The 18,721-nt window shown below is 50.6% G+C and overlaps 1 protein-coding gene across 2 annotated transcripts in view; it reads left to right on the forward strand.

Moving 5' to 3' along the window:
- TRIM3 (tripartite motif containing 3) overlaps positions 1–18,721 on the forward strand; it is a 266,225-nt gene that overhangs the window by 187,152 nt on the left and 60,352 nt on the right. For both annotated transcript variants that reach the window (XM_069203661.1, XM_069203662.1), the window contains exon 7: positions 12,953–13,056. In XM_069203661.1, the coding sequence (XP_069059762.1) occupies positions 12,953–13,056 (104 nt within the window). The remainder of the gene's footprint in view (positions 1–12,952; positions 13,057–18,721) is intronic.

Genomic DNA, 18,721 nt, shown 5'->3' on the forward strand with positions numbered 1-18,721 from the left:
GTGCAGATGAGAATGAACCAAATCCAGAAAAGGGAGTGAGATCACAATACCTTCTAGGAAGGGGTAAGCTATGTGCAGATGAGAACATGAGCCAAATCCAGAAACGGAAGAGAGGTCACAATACCTTATAGGGCAAGGGTGCAGATGAGGACATGAGCCAAACACAAAAACGGTAGTGAGGTCACAATACCTTCTAGGAAGGGGTGGGCTATGTGCAGAAGAGGACATGAGCCAAACACAAAAACGGTAGTGAGGTCACAATACCTTCTAGGAAGGGGTAGGCTATGTACAGATAAGAACATGAGCCAAATCCAGAAAGGAAGTGAGATCGAATAACAGTGTCGGAAGGGGTGTGGCTAAGCGCAGATGAGAATGAACCAAATCCAGAAAAGGAAGTGAGGTCTCAATACCGTCTGAGGCAAGGGTGTGGCTAGGTGCAGATGAATTGATGAGTCAATTCCTGAAATGGAAGAAAAGTCAAATATGCAACTAGGAGGGGGGCGGTTAGGACAGATGAGAATCTGGGCAGAATCCGGAAACGGAAGTGAGTTCACATTTACCTCCAGGAGGGCGTGCACCTATGTGCACAATGTCAAGGAATAAAGCCAAAACATATCAAGAAGTGAGGTAAAATGGGAGTTACGCAAGGGGTGTAGATATTTAAGAAGACACACTTAAAGAATTGTAAGGAGTAGAACCAAAACCAGAAAAGGAAGTGGCCTGACACCACCAACCAGGAAGTGGAGTGGTTAAACGCAGACAAGCAATCCACAGTAACTCTCAAGAAATAGAGTAAAATTCACAAAAAGACACATTGAAAAACTGATATAACACTAAATGTGGGTTAGAGTAAGTATACTCTGTTGGGGAGGAAATGCTCTTTATGGGTCCAACACTGAAGTTCTGGAATAATGCAGAAATATCTAGATGTCGCTATTACATCACTGTTCAGGTCAGAATTGAGGTAGGGTTACTAAAATGACCTTAATTCAAGAGAGAAATTCATCTGAGAGTTGGGTCACAATTCAGCCGAATCATGAAACCACGGGGTCACGTTACATTTCAGTCCACTGGAAGGAAGCTGCTCAGACTCAGAAGGTAAAGGAGGTGTTTCTGTAGAGGAGGTCTGGTAAAGCTACCGTTCAAGAACAGAGTTACCCCTAAACCAGGGCCACTAGAACTATGCGGCAGAGAACGACCACATTAATTACGCCGGAGGATTGACCAAATTATGCAGCAAGAAAAGGCAAAGTATGCACCGTTAGACGGCTCATTGTTTGTTCTTATCTCATTAGTTTGGGAGAAAGTACATGCCAGCACTTTCTGGGCAAATATTGCACCTTATTAGAACCATTTTGACACCCAAATACAAAACGGAACAACTGAAAGGTGACTAGTGAGTCTTTGCGAAGGGCCTTCCCCTTCACAGCAGCACAGGTTGCCACAGTTTTAGTAACTTTTGATCAGTTTAAGATAGAAACAAAACTTTGTTGCTGAACTCTGCTGATCTTGCAGAAGATGATGGATTATGCAGCAAATTGTGCGGAAGACCAGCAATGTCGCGTAATGCCAGCGTACTTGGCCTGCCCTTGTCAAACGCGAGAAGTAATTTGACAGGAAGTGAAATAGCATCACAGTCCAGGCGTAGATGTGCTCGTAAACAAAAAGGGAGCTGTATATGCATTGTAATAGAAACGGAAGAGCCGTTGCACAACAGGAAGCAATGTATTGAGAAATGGGAAGGAACTGCACAGGAGGCAGGGTCATTTCACTGCTCAGAAAATGGACTACTTCTAAAACCAAACCGAGAAGCCATTAAACAGGAAGTGAGGTAATACTGCAAAACAGGAAATGTTAGTTTATCCAGAGAAAAGTGGTTATTAAACAGGAATGTCGGTAACATTACTATACAGAAAGAGATTGTCTAATAATTACGTTACGTTGATTTGTAAAGTGCGCTTATCACCCGAGAGGGTGTTCAGGTATTTGGGAAGGTGTGTAGGCGTGTGGTTCCAAGGTGCTCATATGGAGAGCCAGGTCCTCTGCTTCACGTGGAGCTCAACAAGTGAGGAGGCTCTGATGTGTTGAAGGAGGTCGTTCCATATGTTGTGTGCGATGCAGGCACATGGGCGACCTCTAGTTTTGCTTTTGCGGATGCAGGACGTGTGCTCGAATGAGGCAGAGAGTAGGTGTCTGGTGGGTTGATAGTGTATGTGGCTGTTCAGGTATTCTGGTCTGTGCTGTGTAGGGCTTTGTATGTTTGTGTGAAAAGTTTGAATTGGCTGCGCTTGTGAATGGAGAGCCAGTGAAGCTTCCTGAAGTGCTATGTGATGTAGGTGCGGCGTGGAAGGTCGAGTATGAGTCTTACTACTACATTCTGGATGGTTCCTGAGACTGTGCAGGAGTTGTTAGGAGATTCTGACATAGAGTGTTGCCGTAGTCCTGCCTGCTGTTGATGAGGTTTGTGTAACAGTGTTCTGGTTTTCTGAGGCAACTATTTGAAGATTTTCTGCAGCATGCGTAGGATGTGGAAGCAGGAGGTGCACACTGCGTTGACTTGAGCCATCATGTTAAGCTTGCCGTCTAGGATGATCTCTTGATTGCCTGTGTGGTCTCAAGTGTGGGTGTTGGTCCTTGCTCTGACGGCTACTAGGCAGAATCCCATGGGGAGGTCTAATAGCGGAGGACCAGTACTTCCGTCTTGTCGGAGTTGAGCTGCAGGCATTTGGTTTGCATCCAGTCTGCAACCGTGGTCAGGCAGTTGGCGAAGTTGGTTCTGGTGATGGTTGCCTAGTCTGTCAGGGAGAGGATGGGTTGTGTGTCATCGTAGGAGATGACAGTGATGTGATCGGATGATGTTGGTGAGCGGTGTCATGTATAAGTTGAGAAGGGTGTGGCTGAGGCTGTGGGACTCTGCATATCAGTTTATTGGTCTCTGATGTGAAGGTGGTTGCCTTACCCTTGGAGTTCTTCCCATGAGAAAGGAACAGATCCATTTGAGAGTGGATTCATGTATGCCTATCTTGTGGAGTCTTCTGATGAGGGTGCTGTGGGAGACCTGTTCGAAGGCGACTGAGGGGTTGGGCAGGATGAAGGCCCCTGTTTTTCCGCAGTCCAGGATGTTTTGAATGTCGTTGGTGGCCATGATGAGTGTTGTGTTGGTGGTGTGATTCTTTCTGAATCCTGATTGTGTGATGTCTAGAAGTTGGTGAAGTTTGAAGTGGGGTGCGGGTTGCTTGTTCATGGCCTTAACCACTTTTGCTGGGTAGAGGATTAGTGAGATGGATCGAAAGTTGCTCAGTAGATTTGGGTCGGCTGTGGGCTTCTTGAGGAGGGCTTTGATTTCTGCAAGTTTCCATTTATCCGGGAAAGTGTTTGATGTGATGGAGGTGTTGATGATGTTGCACAGGGCGGTGCTGACTGGTGATGTTCTCAGGTTGTAGTTGTGATGGGGGCATGGGTGTGTTGGGGCCCCTAAGTGGATGGTCCGCATGATTGACGATTTGTAGTTTCTGGTGAGAGTTGTCTATTCGGTCAGGTTCCCATCTTGGTTGGTGGTGGGTAGGTTAGCAACAGCTTCTCTGAGGTTGGGTTGGTGTGCGGAGTTGCTGAATGTGCTTGCAGTTTTATTGTGGAAGACGTTGGATAGGTTGTCGCAGAGCTGTTGAGAGGCACCGATGTTGGCAGTGCTTAAGGGTGAGGTGGAATCCTTGGTGATAGAGAAGATCTCCTTGCAGCTCTTGAAGATCCCTTCGATGCGGTCCACGAATACTTTTTTCATGGTGTCTCGTATGTGCTGGTGATAGCCTCTGCGTGCAGCTCTGTGGGTAGTTCTGTTGTGGTGTTGAGACTGGCTCTGCACTTCCTTTCTAGCTGTTTACCGTGTCATTTGATGCCCTGGAGGTCTTGTGTACCAGCTGGGCTTGTCTGATCTACTGCCCTTGTTGGGTTTGACGGGTGCGAGGGAGCCCACACAGAAAGGTAGCTATACCAGAAGTGAGGTATAGTACCACTGCAATCTGAAAGACATTTGTTCAAGAAAGAGAAGTAATTGGAAATCGTGTTGGTGTTACATTTCATGATGATGTCGACGCACGTGGCGCTTTTTCAGTGTGTGGGATCATGTGAGTGGCCAAACCGCAACACTTTATTGCTTTTGATATTTTCCCGTTTTTCCTGCATAGTTTTTATGTGACACAGCTTTGCATCCCCAACCCAGCCTGGATGCACAAACTCTGCCTTATGCTGCCCTCTAGGGGGCGGGAGCGGGACCGCTTCTCACAGTGTGCAGCAGCACCAGGGAGGGTGTGAGCAGGAAACATGAGCGGGGACCACCCGGGTGCGCTGCACGTCTGTTTCTGGAGGTAACTCACATTGCGCCAAGAATGTGCTGCTGATCAGTTGATCCATTTATTCGGGTTAGTAGCCAGGACCCGCGTGGCACTGATATCCCTCACAGCCTCTGTGGCAGAGCGTGTATCTGCAGTCACAGCGCTATGTGCGGTGGAACCTTTTATCCCAAAACGGAATAGATTATGTGGTCCAGGAAAGTTTGTACTTGCAGTGAAAGTGCAGGCGGAAAGCAAAGAAAAAATAGTTCCGTGGAATGTGGCTCTGGAGAGCTCAGCATGTAGCAATTATCTAGCGCTTCGTAGCCCAGACAAGGTGGTGGACGCTATATTATGGTCTGGTATAAGGTATGTACGGTTGCCAGTGTTGGTATGAAGTTTGGAGTACCGTGCCACCTGATGCCCTCCTGGCGGGGCAGTAAGCAGACCCCGGCGGGGTGAATGCCCTGGATCACACGGGAGAGCTCTCCTTTGAATAGCCGAGCCGTCAGTATTGAACTGAGCTCCATGGGCCTGGTCTCTCAGCTCACCTGGGAGAGATTTGATGCCCTGGTGGTCCTGCCCGCACAGGCCGCTCACCTGACCGGGTGGTCTTGAAGCAGCCAGGAGCCCGCGCAGATTCAGGTCTCTTGCAGGGGTCGTGGCTGGCCCGGGGGCAGGCTCTCAGCACTTCAGTCCTCTGGTCTGGTAGGGGAGGTCCTCCTGAGCCTTCCATAGGCGGTGCACCGAGGAATACAAAACACTGATGGGTGGAATGCTTGAATTAATCCCAAAGACTGGTAATTATACAGGTCCACATCCAGATCCATCCTTTTTGTGCCCACCATGACACTTCAGACCAGTCGTCCAAGTGCTTTAAAAAAAGGATGGGAACTGTGACGCTGCTTGCAGTGCAGTGGGGGTGGGGTCAGTGAGCAGACGGTGGGGGCAGGGTTAAAAGGTGTGGCGGCTAAAACCCCCAAAATATTCTGTACATTTTGTGGTCTTCCCCCATCAGGCATGTACATATAAAATAACGCACAGGTGAAATAAACAATGAATGAAGTTGTGGTCAGTGGTAAATGCACTACAGAACATTATGAAAGCTCTATTAGTTAATGCACTGCAGACGACTGTGTGTAACCAAAGAGCCACAGAATGAAATCTTGGTTGGTGCAGTGGAGAAAACTGACATGTATTTTTAATGCTACAAAGTCACTGCGTGACAGAAACCACTGGGAATATGTCATTATTGTAAACCACAAAAATGTTTAAGATAAAATGGTGCTTCTGAAATATCGATTCCATTAATACCCACACCGTATGTAATGTACTTTTTTACAAAACTGTCTCTTACGCACCTCCAGGGGCAGTAAATGCCGCATAAATACAATTACAATTAAAAGCACGCAATTCACAGCTCAGTTGTTAACTCTTTTTACTATCACTCAAAAAGAATAAACCTTTGTCATCACAAACCTTCCAGTGATTCGATCAATACCGGCTCCCAAGCATCCTTCACATTTGCATATAACCCTTTAAATTTGCAGATTACCTTGTAGCGCACATATGCACTTCTTTGAGGCAGCAGACACCCCAGCAGGGATGCTTGTTTAGCTGACTGCCGGACTTCGGTTTCACAGCACAGGAGACTCAATGAATGATAGTTGAGCAGAAGCATTTAAACTGTCGGAATTAACCGTCAAAGGATGATTGTCTTTTTACAAAAAGTAGGGGAACGGTTTTTCATAAATAAAAAAAAAAACAGTGTGCGCATGTCATGCCCTTTCGATCTCGCCCACTGTGACCGCTGCTTTCGGATAGAAAATACCGTTATGGAGTTTAGCCATGGCCCTTCTCCAGAAGGAACAATTCATCCCAAATGCCAGGGCTGGCCCCTTCTGAACTGAAACACAAGCAACCACAAGACCGGTTTTGGCCTGTTGGGGCTTTGTCATAGAGTGCAGCTTGGTTCCAACAGCCCTGTCGGTACAGGATCCAAATCTGGGCATGCCTGTCGCACTGAGCAATGCGAAAAAGTGATGGTTGGAGTGCTTGAAGTAATCTCCCACTCGTGGACTGCATCCCAGCACGCCTTCACTCTGATAGAAGGATCTTTGTGAGGGTGACAGCTGTTTCCCTAGAAAGACGTTAACTTGACTTTGTCCCTCTGGACCAGTCTGGGATCCTTAAACCCAGATGAACATCAGGACGTCCATGAACAAGGATTGATATAGCACGGAACTTAGGGATATAGCTTTTGATATTGGCATTTGATCACATTGGGTGGAAGTCCCTGGCTGAGGTCCTTGTTACTCTTTGGCTTGGGGCCCGATAGAATTGATCTCTCCTTGGCCAGTTACAGAGCTCTGCCTACTGAGACCAGGTTAAAGAAAGCCTCTTCTATAAGATCCTTCGGATGCAAGGTGCTCGGCGGGCTGTCCTCTCCCCTTCGGTGTTCTTCATTATTGGAAGTTCACCTCTTAGCAGCCTCTAGAGCTGTTTGGTTACTGGTCTTTACATGGACCAGAAGCATCATACATTGTGTATGTTGATGTTTTGTCTCTTCCCGTCGCAGTGTCTCAGTCCTTCGTGGTTATTGAAGCGTGACAATTTCTGCAGAATGTCCGGCCATGAGTGTGATGGAGGCAGAAGAAACTGTCTCCAGCCTGTGAAGACCACTTTTGATTTCATGTGGGAGGCACAGAAACTGCAGTCCCCTGCCTAATTGGTACCTGTGCATTGCTTTCTCTCCCACCACGCCTTCCCGCCCGCTCTCCCTTCACACATGGGGTGGGCTGGAGATGACATGGATTGGGAGATTGCCATGCATCCAGATGAATGTTTTTATGTGCGACCTTTATATGGGTTGAGTGTTGCCAGTTTTGCCATGCTTGTCCATATTAAAATGGATTCAGTCAGCACTTCTTCGTTTGATTGTTCAAGCCTCCAAAGGTAGCTAAACATCCCTACTTATTTTTGCCACGCTTCAGTGGGCTGAGTGTTCCACGCGTCAGTGCACTGGTTGTTCCACACTTGGGTGGACTGTCTGTCCCTTGCTTGGGTGGACTGGCTTTTCCACGCTTGGGTGGACTGGCTTTTCCACGCTTGGGTGGACTGGCTTTTCCACACTTGGGTGGACTGTCTGTCCCTCTCTTGGGTGGACTGGTTGTTCCACGCTTGGGTGGACTGTCTGTCCCTTGCTTGGTGGGCTGGCTATTAAGTGCTTGGGTGGGCTGGCTATTCCATGCTTGGGTGGGCTGCCTATTCCCTGCTTTGGTCAACTGGCTAGTTCACATTTTGGTGCACTGGCTATTCCATACATTGGTCGATTGGCTATTCCATGTTTGGGTGGACTGACTGTCCCATGCTTGGGTGGGCTAGCTGTTCCACTCTTGGGTGAGCTGGCTGTTCCATGCTTGGGGCAGCTGGCTATCCCACACTTGGGTGGAGTGACTGTCACGCTTGGGTGGACTGGCTGTTCAGTGCTTAGGTGGGCTGCCTACTCCACACTTGGGTGAACTGGCTGTTCTACGCTTGGGAGGACTTACTGTTCCACGCTTGGGTGGACTGATTGTTCCACGCTTGGGTGGACTGATTGTTCCACGCTTGGGTGGGCTGGTTGTTCCACGCTTGGGTGGACTGGTTGTTCCACGCTTGGGTGGACTGGTTGTTCCACGCTTGGGTGGGCTGGTTGTTCCACGCTTGGGAGGACTTGCTGTTCCACGCTTAGGTGGACTGGTTGTTCCACGCTTGGATGGGCTGGTTGTTCCACGCTTGGGTGGGCTGGTTGTTCCACGCTTGGGTGGGCTGGTTGTTCCACGCTTGGGAGGACTTACTGTTCCACGCTTGGGTGGACTGGTTGTTCCACGCTTGGGTGGGCTGGTTGTTCCACGCTTGGGTGACTGGCTATTCCACACCTGGGGTCACTGTTGCGGGAGCCTGTGTGCTGCCTCTGGTTGGTCAGACCGGAAGGCGAGGCTGGTGCTCACAGGAGATAGCCTTCTCTACGACTGCCCTTTATATACATTTTTATGGCTTCCAAGACACATCCATGTTGCATTCTACCCATTACCCCCAGTTACTGGTAGCCCGTTTCTTCCTTCCCATTCACCTAATTTGGAGGTTGCCGCTTTTACTCTGAGGAGTGCAAGAATGGCTTTGAGTTAGGAGGTGGGAATTGTTTCCAGTATACACAGATTAGAAATTGGGACACACGATTGTGGTAATAGGGACTGGGACTAAGAAAAGTGCCACAGTTGAACACAGTTGTTTTTTTTCACAAAAAAAAAAAAGTAAAAAAAAAATATATATATATCCTCTACGTGTAAGCCACTATCGCAGCTCTACTGCTCTAGAAAGCTGACGCAATTACGGGATTGGGAGGGGTACCTAAGACCTCCTCCTTCGGCACAGGGCGTTTGACAGCACATATTTGTGATGGCGCATCAATGTTCTACCTGCCTTCTAAATAAAGGAAGCTCACCGAAGCTGTGGTACAGATGGTCTTTTAAGCCCTCAAGGCTTACTGAATTATTTAGTTTTTCTAATTCCATTAGCCTCTTCAAAAAGAAGGTGCCCGAGCGCTATCATATCCAAGGATGGACATGGTCCCATGACAGCTGGAACGTTCAACGGCGCCACCTGTCGGTGTGTGGGAGCTGTTGCAGGAAAAGTTTCTGCACCCAGTCTGGTGCCTGAAGAAATTCAATTCAAAATGTGAGGAATCCGCGGTTAGATAGTGTCCACCAGAAAGAGCATTACCGAAGGTAAGTAACTTGTTCTTTTTTTTAAATATTCCAGTGTAATAGTAAGCTTGTAAGTGCCAGAGACTGCTGGCATGTGCACAATATTCTTGGTAGCTGAAGGCTCTTGTGCTCTAGACTTGTCTCAGAGGCAAGGGGGAACATAAGCACACAAACTTGACCAGCCAGCGTTAAAGAAATGTTCTGTTGACTTTGTTGTAGTTTCACCCCACTGTGGGAGGAAGCATGATCCACTAGGATGTTTCTCTGTTTTCCTGTTGTGACACCCATGTGGGGGAGAGCAGACCACCCCTGCAGGCCAGTGAACCTTTTCCCTCAGGATGTCCTGATCTTGATTGAAGGTTCCACTTAGCCTAGCATAGATTTGTTACTGCATGGTTAACAAAGTGGTACTTATCTGGCATTGGCAGTGGTGACTGGGCCATGCACTCCTGCCCATGTCGGGCTCGTATAGTATTAGTCTGTTTATTTTGGCCTTAGTTAATGGTAAATGTCTGCTAACTATGAGAGCCAGCCTGCCACTGAGTGGAATTATATGATCCGACAACAGCGACTGACAAAACTAAAAGCTGAATTTGTATTTTGTAATTAAAAACCATCTGTACTGCCCTGAGGGCTGACCTCCCCCATTGGCTTATGTGGGATCCAGTCCTTTTTGGCAGGGCGAGACATTCCCTAGTCTGGGTCATTCTTCCCATGCAAGGTTGGATAAAAATTGCGGTTAGTTCTTGGAGCATTCAAGGTTCTAGGACACTTTGTGATAGAAGTTGGAAGAATCTTGAAGACCAGCAAACCCATAGGAGTTCTCTAAATGGAAGAAGTGGGGAAACTGCTCCTTCATACCATGTCACCATGTTTCCTGAAGCTAGTGGGCTTGTCTCTGTCCAAATCCCTTTTTTAAGATCTTCTCTGGAGTCTTGCTTTTTGAGACGGCCAACAAGACTACCAACTTAACTTGTTTTTGTTTATACTGTTTTGATGGGACTTCCCTAACCCCCATTGGTGTCTCCAATACTGAAGAGAGAGTACATGATTCCCGTCAAGGCTCGTTTCAATAGCCACTCAGTAGCCCCCTCTATAAAGACCTTGTAGCACATGCAGAACTGGTTGCCCAGGCCTCCCATCTCGGCCACCTGTTTAGGATCAATAGTGGCTCCTTTGAGGAAGAAGCTTGTAGACAAGGAGGAGACCCTTCACATCAGCGCTAGTCACACATTTGACAGAACCTCTACTTGAAGCTGTCTTGTGCGAGGCGGGGTCAAGCCTGGACTCCTGGAACACTTCACAACCATGACCTTTCAGTTCCAGGAGCTGGACTGCTCCGCGAGGAGAGCAGCTGCCCTGGTCACAGGAACTTCTGTTCAAGACTCCGCTGCCGGAGTGTCTACGTGGAAGGCATCTCAAGAAAGACTGCCCAAAAGCCACAAGGGCTCCGTGGCTGACCTGGTCTGAAAGTAAGAACACAGTCAGTCACTTCCATGGTTGTGGAGCCGCAGGGAAGCTCCCTGCATCAGCACCAAAGTTATAATACACTAAAGTCTTCCTGCGATAAGTCTCCGTGTTTGCAAAGTTATAGAAAATAGAGCTTTTAAATGCTATAAGTCGTTTAGGATCCTAGCTCAGCCCCACAAGGTACAAACACCTCCTGCCTTTCTTCTTGTATTATAATTTTGACTTTTCTTTTTATTTACATGTAATTAAAAGTCAAATTCTTTGCGTAGAGAACACCGGCAGGACATTGAGTTTGAGGGGTCTTCTTTGTGTCCAGCTGAACTCTAGAGTTTCTAAAGCCCCCCACCCATGGGAGAAGCTTTGAGACTTGACTTCCCTTCGTTCGTCCGGTGCCCTAATGAATGAGGGACTTAGGTAGCCAGTTGCAGTGAAGCCGCACCAGTGGTCTCGGACACCTGTGATAAACTACTCTACCCTCACAGGGCACTCGCCAGTGCCCAGTGACTGTCCCAGGGCCACAAGGACACCCCCTTGACATTTCCTGTTTTATGCTCTGTGGGCTCACCAGGAGAGAATGAGAGGGGTTGGGGGATAGTGAAGAAAAGGCTGACTATAACATTCAATACTGAACCGTGAAGGTGGCATGTGGATTAAATAGTTGGTTAAAACTTTAATAATATATATGTGTCTTTGAACCTCGGGTCTGTTTGAGATGTTTGGACTGTATGAGGGAGGAATGAACTGCTTGCAAGAGAGTTGGGGTTTTAACGAAAAGTAATTGATGTTATTTTTGTGTGTAATAGTTAACAAAATCTTAAGACATTCAATAATAAAATTAATTAAGTGAATACCTTGGTCCCTTTCTTGTTTGTCCAAGGGGAATTTGTTTTTGGTTCTCTACACACTGTTATCCGAATCCTTCCCTGCTGGTGTCGCCATCGTGTGGGACCTGTAGCGTTTGGGAGACATTTTGAGCCCAGCACTTGGCTTCCTCCCAGGTTCCACCTGTGCTGTCAGTGACACATGGGGTGCTGGAGCCCCCACCACTACTTTTATCTCGCTAGTACTTCGCTTTTACACATCGTCATTGATAGCAAGTGCCTCACTCTTGTGAAATTTGTCATGAGTATTCTAACCCTGCCCAGCAGCTTGAGTTTCATGCATGGTCCCATCTTCTGAAGATTATCCATTCCGTGCAAACCCTCTGTGGTGTCTTGTGTGCCCTAATCCTGCCCAGTATCTTGAGTTTCATGCATGGTGCTCCTCTCCTGAAGATTATCCATTCCGTGCAAACCCTCTGTGGTGTCTTGTGTGCCCTAATCCTGCCCAGTATCTTGAGTTTCATGCATGGTGCTCCTCTCCTGAAGATTATCCATTCCGTGCAAACCCTCTGTGGTGTCTTGTGTGCCCTAATCCTGCCCAGCAGCTTGAGTTTCATGCATGGTGCCCCTCTCCTGAAGATTATCCATTCCATGCAAACCCTCTGAAGATTATCCATTCCATGCAAAACCCTCTCTGGTGTCTTGTGTGCCCTAATCCTGCCCAGCAGCTTGAGTTTCATGCATGGTGCTCCTCTCCTGAAGATTATCCATTCCATGCAAACCCTCTCTGGTGTCTTGTGTGCCCTAACCCTGCCCAGCAGCTTGAGTTTCAGGCATGGTGCTCCTCTCCTGAAGATTATCCATTTTGTGCATACCCTCTCTGGTGTCCTGTGTGTGCTGCCCTGCACTGGTGCCTTGTGACACTGCCCCGGTGTCCTGCTCAGATGGAGTCTCAGCATGGCCTCTCTTTAGAGTGCCTGTCTGAACTAACGTCCCCCATGGATCAACAGAGAACCGTAAATCCCACAACACCTTCTTGAGACCTCTTTTCTTGTCAGTAATTTTAGCACCTTTGGGAATGGAGATGGGTAGAATTGGACCAGGAAGGACATCTAGAGGAATGGCGGAGGTCTGTCCCTCCCCCAAGATTCTGGAGCCTACAGGGGCAGAAGAATGACAGCTAAAACTCTGAAGTCATGATCTTTTCAAACTCTCACAAAAGTGGTGAGATGCGTTGGTGCGCGAAGGGTCTGATAATTTTGTTCCCAATGTTGACGACTTGTGGCTTTTTAATGGTTAGGTTTCTCTCATTTAAGAGGTTTCTTTTTTATAAGAAATGTATTTAGCATTTATAAAGTAACTGCTCATTCAGCGTTACTATTTGCCGTGCCATCAGTGTGTTTGTTTGCAATAAACACTACAAATTTGAGCAGGAAATTGTGGTGTGTATAAAGGGAGTCCAGCAGTGGAATCATTGTGGATGACACAGACTGTGTTGGGTTGGGTGAAGGGATCTTGGCTGACCCTCAGTATGTCTGTGTGTCTTCCAGTGGGGTATTAATGAGTGTCTCTTCTCTTCCCACAGGGTCCCGTGGACGGGAGAAGGGAGAGTTCACCAACCTGCAGGGCATCTCCACCTCTGGGACCAACCGCATCGTGGTGGCAGACAGCAATAACCAGTGTATCCAGGTGAGTGTGTGAGTTTTTAGCCACCCCACTTCTCGTGCCAGTACTTCATGCATGTGTGTGGAGAAGGACAGGCAGCGGGTTGTCTGTTCCAGCCACCACTCTTCTTGTGCCAGTGTTCCATGCATGTGTGTGGAGAAGGACAGGCAGCGGGTTGTCTCTGCCAGCCACCACTCTTCTTGTGCCAGTGTTCCATGCATGTGCACAGAGAAGGACAGGCAGCGGGTTGCCTGTGCCAGCCACCACTCTTCTCGTGCCAGTACTTCATGCATGTGTGTGGAGAAGGACAGGCAGCGGGTTGTCTGTGCCAGCCACCACTCTTCTTGTGCCAGTGTTCCATGCATGTGCACAGAGAAGGACAGGCAGCGGGTTGTCTGTGCCAGCCACCACTCTTCTTGTGCCAGTGTTCCATGCATGTGTGTGGAGAAGGACAGGCAGCGGGTTGTCTCTGCCAGCCACCACTCTTCTTGTGCCAGTGTTCCATGCATGTGCGTGGAGAAGGACAGGCAGCGGGTTGTCTGTGCCAGCCACCACTCTTCTTGTGCCAGTGTTCCATGCATGTGTGTGGAGAAGGACAGGCAGCGGGTTGTCTGTGCCAGCCACCACTCTTCTTGTGCCAGTGTTCCATGCATGTGCGTGGAGAAGGACAGGCAGCGGGTTGCCTGCGCCAGCCACCACTCTTCTTGTGCCAGTGTTCCATGCATGTGTGTGGAGAAGGACAGGCAGCGGGTTGTCTCTGCCAGCCACCACTCTTCTTGTGCCAGTGTTCCATGCATGTGCACGGAGAAGGACAGGCAGCGGGTTGTCTGTGCCAGCCACCACTCTTCTCGTGCCAGTACTTCATGCATGTGTGTGGAGGAGGACAGGCAGCGGGTTGTCTGTGCCAGCCACCACTCTTCTTGTGCCAGTATCCATGCATGTGCACAGAGAAGGACAGGCAGCGGGTTGTCTGTGCCAGCCACCACTCTTCTTGTGCCAGTATCCATGCATGTGCACGGAGAAGGACAGGCAGCGGGTTGTCTCTGCCAGCCACCACTCTTCTTGTGCCAGTGTTCCATGCATGTGTGTGGAGGATGACAGGCAGCGGGTTGTCTGTGCTAGCCACCACTCTTCTTGTGCCAGTGTTCCATGCATGTGTGTGGAGAAGGACAGGCAGCGGGTTGTCTGTGCCAGCCACCACTCTTCTCGTGCCAGTGTTCCATGCATGTGCACAGAGAAGGACAGGCAGCGGGTTGTCTGTGCCAGCCACCACTCTTCTTGTGCCAGTGTTCCATGCATGTGTGTGGAGAAGGACAGGCAGCGGGTTGTCTCTGCCAGCAACCAATCTTCTTGTGCCAGTGTTCCATGCATGTGCACGGAGAAGGACAGGCAGCGGGTTGTCTGTGCCAGCCACCACTCTTCTCGTGCCAGTGTTCCATGCATGTGTGTGGAGAAGGACAGGCAGCGGGTTGCCTGTGCCAGCCACCACTCTTCTCGTGCCAGTGTTCCATGCATGTGTGTGGAGAAGGACAGGCAGCGGGTTGCCTGTGCCAGCCACCACTCTTCTCGTGCCAGTGTTCCATGCATGTGTGTGGAGAAGGACAGGCAGCGGGTTGCCTGTGCCAGCCACCACTCTTCTCGTGCCAGTGTTCCATGCATGTGTGTGGAGAAGGACAGGCAGCGGGTTGTCTGTGCCAGCCACCACTCTTCTTGTGCCAGTATCCATGCATGTGCACAGAGAAGGACAGGCAGTGGGTTGTCTCTGCCAGCCACCACTCTTCTTGTGCCAGTGTTCCATGCATTTGTGTGGAGAAGGACAGGCAGCGGGTTGTCTCTGCCAACCACCACTCTTCTTGTGCCAGTGTTCCATGCATGTGTGTGGAGAAGGACAGGCAGCGGGTTGTCTGTGCCAGCCACCACTCTTCTCGTGCCAGTGTTCCATGCATGTGCACGGAGAAGGACAGGCAGCGGGTTGTCTGTGCCAGCCACCACTCTTCTTGTGCCAGTGTTCCATGCATGTGTGTGGAGAAGGACAGGCAGCGGGTTGCCTGTGCCAGCCACCACTCTTCTCGTGCCAGTACTTCATGCATGTGTGTGGAGAAGGACAGGCAGCAGGTTGTCTGTGCCAGCCACCACTCTTCTTGTGCCAGTGTTCCATGCATGTGCACGGAGAAGGACAGGCAGCGGGTTGTCTGTGCCAGCCACCACTCTTCTTGTGCCAGTGTTCCATGCATGTGTGTGGAGAAGGACAGGCAGCGGGTTGTCTGTGCCAGCCACCACTCTTCTTGTGCCAGTATCCATGCATGTGCACAGAGAAGGACAGGCAGTGGGTTGTCTCTGCCAGCCACCACTCTTCTTGTGCCAGTGTTCCATGCATGTGTGTGGAATAGGACAGGCAGCGGGTTGTCTCTGCCAGCCACCACTCTTCTTGTGCCAGTGTTCCATGCATGTGCACGGAGAAGGACAGGCAGCGGGTTGTCTGTGCCAGCCACCACTCTTCTCGTGCCAGTACTTCATGCATGTGTGTGGAGGAGGACAGGCAGCGGGTTGTCTGTGCCAGCCACCACTCTTCTTGTGCCAGTATCCATGCATGTGCACAGAGAAGGACAGGCAGCGGGTTGTCTGTGCCAGCCACCACTCTTCTTGTGCCAGTATCCATGCATGTGCACGGAGAAGGACAGGCAGCGGGTTGTCTCTGCCAGCCACCACTCTTCTTGTGCCAGTGTTCCATGCATGTGTGTGGAGGATGACAGGCAGCGGGTTGTCTGTGCTAGCCACCACTCTTCTTGTGCCAGTGTTCCATGCATGTGTGTGGAGAAGGACAGGCAGCGGGTTGTCTGTGCCAGCCACCACTCTTCTCGTGCCAGTGTTCCATGCATGTGCACAGAGAAGGACAGGCAGTGGGTTGTCTCTGCCAGCCACCACTCTTCTTGTGCCAGTGTTCCATGCATGTGTGTGGAGGATGACAGGCAGCGGGTTGTCTGTGCCAGCCACCACTCTTCTTGTGCCAGTGTTCCATGCATGTGTGTGGAGAAGGACAGGCAGTGGGTTGTCTCTGCCAGCCACCACCCTTCTTGTGCCAGTGTTCCATGCATGTGCACAGAGAAGGACAGGCAGTGGGTTGTCTCTGCCAGCCACCACTCTTCTTGTGCCAGTGTTCCATGCATGTGTGTGGAGAAGGACAGGCAGTGGGTTGTCTCTGCCAGCCACCACTCTTCTCGTGCCAGTACTTCATGCATGTGTGTGGAGAAGGACAGGCAGCAGGTTGTCTGTGCCAGCCACCACTCTTCTTGTGCCAGTGTTCCATGCATGTGCACGGAGAAGGACAGGCAGCGGCTTGTCTGTGCCAGCCACCACTCTTCTTGTGCCAGTGTTCCATGCATGTGTGTGGAGAAGGACAGGCAGCCGGTTGTCTGTGCCAGCCACCACTCTTCTTGTGCCAGTGTTCCATGCATGTGCACAGAGAAGGACAGGCAGCGGGTTGTCTCTGCCAGCCACCACTCTTCTTGTGCCTGTGTTCCATGCATGTGCTTGGAGGATGACAGGCAGCGGGTTGTCTGTGCCAGCCACCACTCTTCTTGTGCCAGTGTTCCATGCATGTGTGTGGAGAAGGACAGGCAGCAGGTTGTCTGTGCCAGCCACCACTCTTCTTGTGCCAGTGTTCCATGCATGTGTGTGGAGAAGGACAGGCAGCGGGTTGTCTGTGCCAGCCACCACTCTTCTTGTGCCAGTGCTCCATGCATGTGTGTGGAGAAGGACAGGCAGCGGGTTGTCTGTCCCAGCCACCACTCTTCTTGTGCCAGTGTTCCATGCATGTGCACAGAGAAGGACAGGCAGCGGGTTGTCTGTGCCAGCCACCACTCTTCTTGTGCCAGTGTTCCATGCATGTGTGTGGAGAAGGACAGGCAGCGGGTTGCCTGTGCCAGCCACCACTCTTCTTGTGCCAGTGTTCCATGCATGTGTGTGTAGAAGGACAGGCAGCGGGTTGTCTGTGCCAGCCACCACTCTTCTCGTGCCATTGTTCCATGCATGTGCACAGAGAAGGACAGGCAGCGGGTTGTCTCTGCCAGCCACCACTCTTCTTGTGCCAGTGTTCCATGCATGTGCATGGAGGATGACAGGCAGCGGGTTGTCTGTGCCAGCCACCACTCTTCTTGTGCCAGTGTTCCATGCATGTGTGTGGAGAAGGACAGGCAGCGGGTTGTCTCTGCCAGCCACCACTCTTCTTGTGCCAGTGTTCCATGCATGTGCACGGAGAAGGACAGGCAGCGGGTTGCCTGTGCCAGCCACCACTCTTCTTGGGCCAGTGTTCCATACATGTGCGTGGAGAAGGACAGGCAGTGGGTTGTCTGTGCCAGCCACCACTCTTCTTGTGCCAGTGTTCCAGGCATGTGCGTGGAGAAGGACAGGCAGCGGGTTGTCTCTGCCAGCCACCACTCTTCTTGTGCCAGTATCCATGCATGTGCACGGAGAAGGACAGGCAGCGGGTTGTCTGTGCCAGCCACCACTCTTCTTGTGCCAGTGTTCCATGCATGTGTGTGGAGAAGGACAGGCAGCGGGTTGTCTGTGCCAGCCACCACTCTTCTTGTGCCAGTGTTCCATGCATGTGTGTGGAGAAGGACAGGCAGCGGGTTGCCTGTGCCAGCCACCAGTCTTCTCGTGCCAGTACTTCATGCATGTGTGTGGAGAAGGACAGGCAGCGGGTTGTCTGTGCCAGCCACCACTCTTCTTGTGCCAGTGTTCCATGCATGTGCACGGAGAAGGACAGGCAGCGGGTTGTCTGTGCCAGCCATCACTCTTCTTGTGCCAGTGTTCCATGCATGTGTGTGGAGAAGGACAGGCAGCGGGTTGTCTCTGCCAGCCACCACTCTTCTTGTGCCAGTGTTCCATGCATGTGCGTGGAGGATGACAGGCAGCGGGTTGTCTGTGCCAGACACCACTCTTCTTGTGCCAGTGTTCCATGCATGTGTGTGGAGAAGGACAGGCAGCGGGTTGTCTCTGCCAGCCACCACTCTTCTTGTGCCAGTACTTCATGCATGTGTGTGGAGGAGGACAGGCAGCGGGTTGTCTGTGCCAGCCACCACTCTTCTTGTGCCAGTGTTCCATGCATGTGTGTGGAGAAGGACAGGCAGCGGGTTGTCTGTGCCAGCCACCACTCTTCTTGTGCCAGTGTTCCATGCATGTGCACGGAGAAGGACAGGCAGCGGGTTGTCTCTGCCAGCCACCACTCTTCTTGTGCCAGTGTTCCATGCATGTGCACGGAGAAGGACAGGCAGCGGGTTGTCTCTGCCAGCCACCACTCTTCTTGTGCCAGTACTTCATGCATGTGTGTGGAGAAGGACAGGCAGCGGGTTGCCTGTGCCAGCCACCACTCTTCTTGTGCCAGTGTTCCATGCATGTGCACGGAGAAGGACAGGCAGCGGGTTGGCTCTGCCAGCCACCACTCTTCTTGTGCCAGTGTTCCATGCATGTGCACGGAGAAGGACAGGCAGCGGGTTGTCTCTGCCAGCCACCACTCTTCTTGTGCCAGTGTTCCATGCATGTGCACAGAGAAGGACAGGCAGCGGGATGGCTGTGCCAGCCACCACTCTTCTTGTGCCAGTGTTCCATGCATGTGTGTGGAGAAGGACAGGCAGCGGGTTGTCTGTGCCAGCCACCACTCTTCTTGTGCCAGTGTTCCATGCATGTG

Source organism: Pleurodeles waltl, chromosome 8, assembly GCF_031143425.1.
Source record: "Pleurodeles waltl isolate 20211129_DDA chromosome 8, aPleWal1.hap1.20221129, whole genome shotgun sequence".
Classification (NCBI taxonomy): domain Eukaryota; kingdom Metazoa; phylum Chordata; class Amphibia; order Caudata; family Salamandridae; genus Pleurodeles; species Pleurodeles waltl.